Source organism: Orbicella franksi, chromosome 3 (genome assembly GCF_964199315.1).
Source record: "Orbicella franksi chromosome 3, jaOrbFran1.1, whole genome shotgun sequence".
NCBI classification, from domain to species: Eukaryota; Metazoa; Cnidaria; class Anthozoa; order Scleractinia; family Merulinidae; genus Orbicella; species Orbicella franksi.
In genome coordinates, this window is record NC_138147.1 from 32,835,614 (window position 1) to 32,846,397 (window position 10,784).

General features: G+C 39.4%; 1 protein-coding gene across 1 annotated transcript; it reads right to left on the reverse strand.

Moving 5' to 3' along the window:
- Nucleotides 1-1,354: 1,354 nt before the first annotated feature.
- Nucleotides 1,355-10,727, reverse strand: LOC145482147 (uncharacterized). The gene is made up of 8 exons (XM_081460753.1): nucleotides 10,284-10,727; nucleotides 9,686-9,746; nucleotides 9,354-9,446; nucleotides 8,276-8,336; nucleotides 7,715-7,830; nucleotides 6,723-6,825; nucleotides 5,631-5,686; nucleotides 1,355-4,359 (listed from the first exon to the last, which is right to left on the reverse strand). The coding sequence occupies exons 1-8, from the start codon at nucleotides 10,625-10,627 to the stop codon at nucleotides 4,237-4,239; spliced, it is 957 nt and encodes a 318-aa protein (XP_081316879.1). The 5' UTR covers nucleotides 10,628-10,727; the 3' UTR covers nucleotides 1,355-4,236.
- Between the last annotated feature and the right edge of the window lie 57 nt (nucleotides 10,728-10,784).

The following is a 10,784-nucleotide window of genomic DNA, read 5'->3' on the forward strand; positions in this document are numbered from 1 at the left end:
GGCGAACAAAAATGACAACTGTTAAATAGCAGCCAAAAGCTTTATTTGGGTTATGCGGCGGACTACAAAGGTTTTATCTATGCAAATGAGAGTCAGGTTTTAATTCAGCAAGATTGTCAAGGTCTGCCGTTGAACTTCACAGTCACATACCTTATCGATTTTTACTTCAATTCACTCCGAATCCGAAGGGAAGCCATGATAATAGGTTAAGACAAACAGAGAATTAGTCGCCACTGTCTTTAACCGTAGTTAACATGCTTTTTTGTTTATCTTTCAAAGGGGATCTAATTGAGCACTGTACAATTGAATCCTTTCTAATCGCTTGCCGCAATTACGGACTCTTCACAATTCTCATTCTGTAAAGCGTTACAACTAGTCATCGCAAAATTAGATTCCAATTAATATGTTTTTCTTATACATTATTCTTATCTCCAAAGGAATTCAATTCATAGCGTTGTTTAAATTAAAATTACAACCTTCACAAACTAATAACTATGCACAGACATTGAAGGCTTGCGAAAAAAAAAAAACAAGGTAGACAAAAGGATGTTGTGCTAGGGCCATTTGAGTATCTTTAACAATCCCTTCTATCAATCAAAGTTGGAAAAAAGTGTGCAAATTATTGTCCTAAGATGACAAAAAATATCGGTTTACTTAAGTCGCATGTTCTTTGCTGTAGCACAATAAGCAACAACGAAATATTACTCCCGTCTGAGCATACAAGGCTATAATTTGCCCTTTTCAGGCTGGCGTCGATCGTCGCGGCCACAATACAATGCTTGTTTTATCAGAGAGCTTGTCTAACCGTCTGAAAATTGCGCTGCCATGTCACTGAGATTTTTTTTCCTCTACTGATGTACCATGCAGAAAATTTCTACCTATATCCAATAGGTTTCATTAGCCACTCCCTTAGTGGTTCGGTTAAGATATTTATTCCGTACCAAGAAAACTTAACACCAAAACCGATCGTATGACCTCCTTCCTCGACGCAGACACGCTCACTTCCCATAACCCAGGTTTGAATATGCAGACAGGCGTCCAATACGTATTTCACTGATCAGCGCCAGGGCAATACGAGAAAACCTTAACTTTTTGCAGACTAAGAGCGAAAAGTTAATTACATTTTAGTAATCATACACTGATAAATAAAGGGTGGGTTATTTCTCAGAGCGCTTGGGAGTTTTGCCGATTGTTTGAAAACTCATTAAGACCGAAGAAAAATTAACAATACAATGAAAGACTGAAGGTGCAACATCTTATTGTGTTTTAATGACATCTGGTGTTAAAAAAAGATAGTTCTTTGTGCTTGTCTAGATCACCAAGTTAATTGCTGACACGGCTTTATCCGTTGAGAGGGCAAACTTGCGTAAAATTACTCGGACGACAAGCTTTGCTTTCTCGTAAACAAGTCCGCCATATTTTTTGACATTTTTTCGCCCTCCTTTTATTCCTTGACGACAAAAATACCAACACAGTAGGTGGCAATGATTAAACTTGAAAAAATGAATCACTGCCCCGTCAAAATACCTGATTAACTGATAAAAGATAAACTTCCGAGAAGACCATCTGAAAGAAATTCTTGGTCGTTAAAGAATTAAGTTTAGTGTTAGTATGTTGGAATCATTTCAAAGGCAGCTTCACGCAATTTTGTTGCCGCGCACCAATTTACCGAATAGCTCAGTGAGGGGGAGGGGTTAGTGAGGTCAACTTTCCCCATAATGAAACTTACTCACATTCTAACTTGCAAAAATACTGCTGTGTAAATACATCGAATGGCTATAACGTCGCTTTACTTTTAAAGAAAATGTACCATTTAGAGCTCTTCTTCGAAATTTCCGCCCTGCACGAGAAGATCTATTCCATTCTCTCTGCTCTCCTCCCCGCTTCAAAACCGATAGCGACGTCAATGACCCTCGCGTGCCCTTGTCTCAGCGCTAGGCACAGCATGATGTCAGCTTGTTTGCCGTGGGAAACGATAAAGTTAAACTTCCTTTATAGGCTCAAGGCCAATAAACAACATTAATGTTGCAAAAATACATTCTATTTCGAATTAGTTAATTCAAAATCGACCCCTGAGCGTGTTAATTAATTCCATCTCTTTTCAGGTAATTTTTTTTCAGTTGGCACTGCACCGAGCCACGCAAACTGCCCTGCTAGGGCTTGCTAGCCAAACACGATTTCACGTCAAAGAACACTCATGCAAATATCATAACAACAAATCATATCAAGCGGCTTGTCAAACCAAACATAATACAGCAGATGATTAGCAAACCCTCTAGCAAAATTGTGTAAAGGAAACTCTCAATAACATTCAAGATACGTTGACACTGAAGGCTGCGTGGAAAAATTTCAAGGATCCAAGCATACTTTTGACCCAAGTGCCCTTTATTTTTGAACTTCGTACAACTACGTGTCGCTCCTGACAAACCGTGGTTTCGGTTCGTGCCTTCGAAGTCAAGTGCCATCTCTCCATAAGCAGCTCCGCGCATGCGCCTTACCGTTACAGCAAATACAGAACTTTTGCGATGAAATGAAAGCGAGAAGTAGCCCACCACGTTATGAAGACCTTATTGTTTACTTTTCCAATGAATCCCTAAACGCGGTCTTTTTTCCCACTATTCTACATTGATGGAAGTGTTAGAGGGATGCGCGATAGCGTAGCTTCGAAAAATCGGCGGACTTTGAAAACAGACAGAAAAGCAAGCAGGGTTCTCAGGCTCTCAGATGGCGGATGGTTGGGCAGAATACCTGCATGAATGTTAAACGTAAAGGATTTAACCACGTCCTTGTGACGGAGACATTCTCAACAATCTGCAAGCTTGGGAAAAACTAATGGCGTCCGTTCATTTTTGAAAGAACTAAGAAAAATCAAGATGGGAATACACTGTGCTTGACCACAGGGGGCCCTCACATCCGTTTAGATTATGGACAAAAGATTAACCTACCTTTATCGCGCGTGTTTGGCGCGTGTTTTTTGTTTTGTGGCGGCCATTTTGAATTTTTAATACGCGGTCTGCTAGTGCAAAGTCTGGAACCGAAAGTCTGGGATGGGGCGCGAAGTCTGGGACGCGCGGGACAATTCGCAAATTCTCGGAGGATCCGATCGCTTACCGCGGATAATAAAGTGCCCTTGTCATTTTCTTAGAGCTCCAAGATTTCCGTATTTTCGGTTCCAGACCTCGCACTAGCAGACCGCGCACGTAGTAAAAATTCAAAATGGCCGCTACAAAACACAAAACACGCAAGATAAAGGTAGGTTAATCTTTTATTCATATTCTAAACGGATGTGAGGGCTCCCTGTGGCTTGACTACAGTACTCACGAGGCAGCGAGAACTCGCGCGCGACCCTCGCCTCGCGTGCTCCTACAACCGTTCTCCTAGCTTTTCAAGCAAGATATATAACAAAGACAATTTTGGTCTTTTATAATCACTTTATTATATTTTTTCATTTCTTCGATTTTTGAAAGGAATTCCATCATTATTTGATGTTTAAACTAACATATCTGAGGACGTTCCGTCGCTGTGCTGAAATTGTAATCTTTGAAAAATGCTCCGCTAAGTACTGGGTATGAAACACTTGCACCATTCTCTGACCAATCAGAGAGAGACAATTCTCTTACATCATTTTATAAATTTATCTATTCTTCGTTACCATAGTAACGTATTCATTGCAATAAAAATATATTATTTTTCTTTTAAAAACGCGATGTCCAATAAACTCTTCAAAATGCCTCAAAACGAAAATAAAGTACGATTACTGCATGTTCTGAAAAAGGGGGGGGGGGGGGAGGGGCTGCTAACCCAATGAATTTAAAAAACATTTCCCTATAAACTAATTTTATAAACGATCCTCAATGAGAATGTCTGATTTTGATAAAGAAAACAAAAGTGATGATCTACTAAAGACTTCAGAGGCACAAACACGGACGGGATACAACCCTTAATACATGTACGTAAGCTACTTGTGAAGTACACCACACCCAGGAGGAGTGGATTAATTTAAGTCCCCTTTGCGTTGGATTTTGTTAAATAGTAAGGACCATGCCTTTCAGCGTTACTGTTTAACTTTTTTCTAGTTTTTGGCGCTAAAAATGCCAAAGAAAATAGAGCGAATAAAGTAAACAAAAATACCTAGTGGCTCAGTGTCGTTCCCTTTTCCCTGGGTTTGAAAAATAAAAGGGAATCTCTTAGTCCGTCTTAAGTTTGCCTCTTTGTCCTCCAAAATTAATCGCGACTTCATCTTTGGTTAAGATTTCTGTATTGGTTACTTCGGCTGATGACTTTCCATTTTAAATCATTCTTGGGTGGGTGAACGGCCATGTACAAGACAGACGCAAAATAAACGTAACTCATCAACATCTGGAACAGAAAATAAAATCACAGAAAAATCACTGTCACGTCAAATGAATCATGCATAGCCGCCGCATTTGCAGTGGTTTTCGCGCCAGTATCGAAAATAATTCCGCGTGGTTTTGCATCACTCTGTTAAAGCGATTTCCAATCAGCAAAACCAAAGTATTGGTTATCACTCTAGCCAATCACAAAGGACACTGACAATACAGTGAACCAATCAAAAACTCGAAGAAATTACATGTAGCTGACGCAAAGCGCGGTAAAACGCGTGCAAAATAGTCACGATTGGGTTTGGTTTTGCTCTTGATTGGACGAAAAAGTGACGTGAGTTTTTTAAGCCACTCGTGTAGCGTAGTTGATGCAAAACCAATTACTTTTCGACACTCTAATGAAAACCGCGCTAATAAACGATTGCAAAACAAAGCAAGCTCACGTCACTTTTTCATCCAATCAGAAGTACACCCAAAACCAATCTTGACTCGCTCGCAAAAGTTTTCCCGCGCTCCGCATCCGCTACATGCATTTACTTCCAGTTTTGATTGGTTCTGCTCTATCTGGAAAGAAATAGTACCGCTCACAGCTGTAGACAGGTCAAGATAGAGTGCTTTTCACTGTGTTGAAATGTAATTGGTTTTACATTATTACGCTAAACGATTGCCTTAAAAAACTCGCGCCACTTTGCAATCCAATCAGAAGTAAAACAAGAGCCAATCGTGACTCACTTGTACTCGTTTTCACGCGATTCGCGTCTGATACGTAATTGTTCACTGGATTGTCTGGTGTCCTTTGTGATTGGATAGAGTGAGAAGGTGGGTGCAAAACTGACGAGAAACTCTTTTGATGATTTTGAATGTCTAACAAAATATTTGGGCGTCCTAATTTTAACTTGACCCACGTAATTTTAGAGTAAGACCTGCTATGTATACCCTTTGGACATCTTATTCGTCTTTCATAAATTAATACTGCAGCTAATCCCAACCAAGTACGGATCCAGGATTTTTGTTAGGAGGTGTACCACTAAGGAATGACGTAACTGACTGGTGAGGTAAACAAATTTTAAAAGCAAATACGAAGAAGAAGGCTTCATCTCGGGGGGGCGGGGGGTGTGCACCCCCTGCACCCTCCCCCTAGATCCGCCCCTGCTAACTGAGAGATAACCAACTGGCAGTTTCCCTCAGATCTCAAGATTAGCTTGTGATTTATTAGAACAATCTGATCAATCAGTTACGGTACTACATACTCAAGAAAACCAGTTACAAAGTTCATTTATTAAACACCTGTGTCGAAGCAATAAGCTGCGCTACCCACATATCTGGAACAATGGAGGAACTGCCTGTAAAAACATTTCAAACAAAATTATAATCAACTTAAGTTGAGTGGAGCACAATTAAAAAGGTTCCCCTTGCTCTTACAGTTTTCTTGAGTTATCCCAAAGTGTCACAAGTGTTTCTCTGAAGCGCAATAAACACAAAGAAAATGTTCTGATTTGCCCATTTAATAATTCATTCAATAACTAATCCCGAGAGGATTCAGAAACATTTAAATACGCCCTTTGGTGTGTAAGATTAGATAATTGTGTAACCAACACGAAACAGGAGAAGAGCAGACCACAATTTTTGACTTCTGTTAACATAAAGTGCAAACATTAAACTCTTCCATTTCCTGTGTCAATGCCTGGTCTTCCAATTCTTAACCTTCAACCATGATTTCAAATCATGTTCTCTATTTCTAATATTCAGAAAATAACAAAGGAACAAGAAAGGAAATGTGTGATCACTAGTTTATTTCAATCATCAAAATTCAAATTCTGTTTGCTTGTACTAGCTTGGGCTATGTCTATAGATTTATACAAGCCATGTGTCAGTACAGCTTTTAACACATGTTATCTTGCACAGCATTTTCTTAATCCTTATGATGCTAAATAATATGCAGCAAGTATAACTGATGTTTGCCCAAGGAGTCCAAGGAGATAAGAGGCAGAGAAGGAAAGATCAAAGCCAGGGAGGGAGACCAGCATCAGTCTTCATCTGCAGTTGCTGTGGGAAGGACTGGCATTCCTGCTTTGGTTTGTCTAGCCACACCTGGCGTTGCACCAGAACTACTGTCCAGTCTCCATAGTCTCTAAGACTGACAGATGCCATGTATGTAACTGATAAAGATGAGTTTCAAACCGTATAATTTATCCACTCTGCTTGAATTTGTCAATTGCAGTGATTTTTTTTTTGTCTCTCTCAAATATTTTTGTTTAAAGTTGCAGGGCAAAAAAATTAATGCATGTTACCCATTCCTTCAACTTTCAATAACCAGACCCGTTTCTATTCTTCACTATATGGTACCAAATAAACACAACATCCCTTGAATGCACTCACCACACAAAGTTCCAGTTGAAATGGAGAAAACGGTCATCTTGAAAAATGTTAATGGTGTACTCCATGGATTTTTGGCTCCTGAAATGTGCTGAAATGCAGTAGGCTGACAAAATAAAAACAAGAAGTTTTTTTGAAAAAAAATAGCAATTGATGGTTTTGAGTAAAAGGTGAAACTCGTGGCAAAAATTCAAAACAGATGACAGCTGACTTGCTTACAATAATAACTAGCTTATTAAATTATTTATAATAATATTAATATTATTTGTTTGCCAGTAAATGCATTACCCTCACCTCGGGTTGTCACCTTGTCGCAGTGGCAAGGCTTGTGCGTTTCAGTGACCCTAAGACCTATGCTGGCTGGGACTTTTTGTCCCTGGTAGGTTCCACCTTGCCAGATTGGTTAAGGGTAGAAACCCAACAAAGAACAGCCCCTGGTTCTGCAGGCTGGGAGTTGAGTGATGGGCCAATCACCCATCCCCGTAAAACAGCATTAGACTACCGAAACCTCAAGCACACTAAATCAGTCATCTCTTGGGACTGCTGTGGGACCTTGCTCAGGCGAGCAAAGTATGATGCACCTGGGTAAAAGCCAGGGGCTGACCAAACCTTTAGTGATCACAAGAACTCAACTCAAAATGGGAAACTGGAATGTGGGACACAGAAGGGTGCTGAAGGCGGGTTAGACATAGGACAACATGGAGGAGAACAGCAGAGAAGAAGAGAGAAAGAGCTGGATGGAGGAGCTGGAGTGAGGTGTCCACTGCAGCGGCAGACAGAGCTGGTTGGCGACAGAGTGTTGAGGCCTTATGCACCACTTGGCTTGAAGTAGTTAGGTGAAGGTGGTGAAATGCATTACAGGTACATACATCCTTTGCTTAATCAGCTATAAAAGTCCTGAACAATAATTATCTTTTTAATCAAATGCTACATCTATTTTCGGGTCAGAACTTGTTCTTCCTGCAAGAGAAATGCCAAATGTGCAATTCACTTACCTGAAATTTGTAGACCAGTGTGTAGAGCCCTGCATAGAGAAGTGTTGTTGAAAGAAAGGACTGGGCAAGAAAAGACTTTGTCACTGTTTGATGCATTATTTGCTTGGTCAGTTTGACTGTAAGAAAGCATAAATATTGTATAATTTAGAAAACCAGATTAACCAGTACAGATAAGTGCCAAGTTGCAAGTTGCTGACATGTTTGCTGACATGCTTAATTTGTATAACACTTTTGCTTTAGAAACCCAACTTCCTCTTTAAATTTCTCTGAGGTGGTCATGGAAATTTCCTGTGACTGCACAGTCTAATCTGCCTGGATGTTTAAAGTTTGTATTGGTGTAAACCAGCTACCTCAGTTGACTTGATTGAGGATCATTTGTCCAAAAGGTCACAGCAACATGCAGTTAACTAAACAAATACAATAAGAACTTTGTTGTAATATCTGCTGGGTTATTTTGTCACATGTTTCCAAGAAATTAAGCAACCCATTTAGAAAACATGGGTTTCATGGATATACCTGGAGGACTGTAGAATAATTCCCTAAGTAAGAAGTTTAACTTACTTGTTGTAAAGATCACCAAAATGAGATTTGCTGCCTGGAAAACCACAATCACAATAATGCTCTGAAAAAAAAAAAAAACGATATTAAAGTGATTTGTAATTTAAATTAATAACATAGCACGCCATTGAGTTTAGTCCAAGTTCCTTTTGTTTAAGTTTCGGCAATGTGAAGATTATTCTGAACAATCCAAACTCTACTTCGAGCCTTTGACTTTTGCCAAGCTAAGATGTTTACTAAAACATGACTATTTTGACTTTGTTTGTCTACATTTTCATTGAGTATTTTTGACTTTGTCTGACTACATTTTCATTATAATTAATTCGAAGAAGAGAATTTTTCATTGACAGTTTTAGAAACCAGGTTAAGCATTTTCGGTCAACCATTGCTCAACTGATTGTGGTGTGTTAGGATCCTAATGACCTTTGTTTCTTTTCACCGTGCATTATGAGAACTTTGTAGACAATCACAAAAAAAACATGCTTTAGCTCCAAGTTGTTGTCACCATGTTATAAAAGAATTGGTTCATGCTATTAGCTGTGCATATATCGAGTTTGGATGCACTTGGGAAGTTTGGAGAGCACTCAAGAAGCTAGAGTTGCTCTTGGCTGTCACTTCGAGCAACTCTTACTCTTCTTTCATGCTCTCCAAACTTCCCGTGTGCATCCATGACTCCATATACACACACTAAGCATGAACCAATTCTTAATTAAATTGCTGTGTAGGAAGCTTTTCAGGATATGTCCTGCCAATTCCAGAACATGTACAGTAGCTGACAGAAAAAACAGTATTAAATTACTAATAATTTTTGTTCCAATATATTTAGCTTTGAAGTGTCACTTCAATTAAAATTTTGGAGGAAGATTACAGATTACAACTACTAAATTGAAAATATTTATTATATTATGATGTTCCAATTGTCAGAGGTTGTGTTAACTCGGCTGATGTTCCGAAAGCAGAGGTCAAGTTGATAATATACCACACAATCATGTACAGTACCTAACAGATTGAGAAGCAATCTTGCAACCTGTTATTAATGCTACTGAGAGTGTTTTCAAAAGCCAAAGATATAAACTATTACCACTAAATATATGGTTCTTTCCTCTGTTTTGTCTTCACCCTTGGACTGGTTTGCAAAAGCCTCAGCAATACTCACAGCAGCGATGTTTAGAATCTGCAGATTAAATCACGTGTGTAATGTTAAATGCATTTCTTGAGGAAGCCGATCTTGCCAGAGTAATGCTCATAATTTCTTTCAATTATATATCTTTATTTAACTTATCACATGGTATAGAGATGGTAACAATGAACATGTTTTTATTAGCAGCCTGTGCTTCATTTTAATAGGCCTGTAAGGGACATCAAATAATTATATACAAAACAACAAGTAAACGTGTACAGCAAACTTCATACCTGCCAGAAAACTGTTAGCAGCAAAAGATTGTTCGTAACACATTTTGGTATTCTGTGATTCCTGTAAATAAAATCTGTTATCACTGATTTGTATCAGCTTGCTGTTACCAGAGGAGATAAATAAAACACTGCTACAGTGCATTTCACAAAGTAAATTTCACAATGTCTTCAGAATTCCAGTCCAAGAAACCCGCACCTCTCCCTCAGAATTCCAAGATGCCGCCCATGGTATGGTATGGATTTTTCTGGAATCACCCAATGTTGAAGTTGTTGTTTCTTGAAGGAGTTAGTAGGTTTTGTTTGCCTTGGGAGTTGGTGAGTTTTGACCCATGACATGTGACAAATTCTCCTCCAGTCAGAAAAAGGATTTGAGTTGGGGGGTATAGCAATAAGATTTTTTACAATAACTGTCTATAACCAAGCTCCATCCCCCGGCCTCCATCCGATCCCCTTTCCGCAGTACACACCCCACCCTCCTGCACCCCTCTACCCCTTCGTGTACAGCTGAATTCGTTGCTTACAATTTGTTGATCCAACAAATTTAATGCTGAACAGTCAAAGAAATGAAAACATTAAAATTGTAACATCTCAAACTCACCGTCGTCGCCTGGTTAAATTTTCTAACTCCACAGAGTTCATTCCGACTTGTTTGATCAAATCACTTGTTGTCTCTAGAGCTGTTAGAAGCTCGTCAAGTTGTTCGTGACTTATGGTGACCACAGAATCGTTTACAGGCCCGTTTCTTCCCCTTTTTGAGGGATTGTTATTTTCTCTTTCCGAGCTAGTTCCGCTGAAAGCGTCTGGTTGCAAGCCAAGTTGATCGGCAAGAGCTGTAAGTTGCGAGTCCGTGCTGTCTTTTCGCAGCCTTTCATGATCTTGGTCACCAACGGAGTACATGTTCTCTCGATCTGTTAGGAGAGGAGTTCTTGCATCTACAGACATCTCAGAAGAATTTCCCACGTTCAAATTTACGCATAAAGCGAGCAAAAATGTTCTAAAGCCAGCATAATTTTCACAATTTCGATAATATTATTGCGTTGAGATTTCTTTCCGGCGAAGACTGGTGACAAATTGCGAAGCTCCCATCATGCACTTGGAT

Excerpts from the sequence above, each read along its gene's own strand:
- LOC145482147 (XM_081460753.1), bottom strand. The coding sequence starts at position 10,627 with ATGTCTGTAGATGCAAGAACTCCTCTCCTAACAGATCGAGAGAACATG. Across the intron at positions 9,447-9,685 it reads TGCTAACAGTTTTCTGGCAG|ATTCTAAACATCGCTGCTGT; the intron begins GTATGAAGTTTG and ends TTTAATCTGCAG. Across the intron at positions 6,826-7,714 it reads CACTGGTCTACAAATTTCAG|CCTACTGCATTTCAGCACAT; the intron begins GTAAGTGAATTG and ends TTATTTTGTCAG.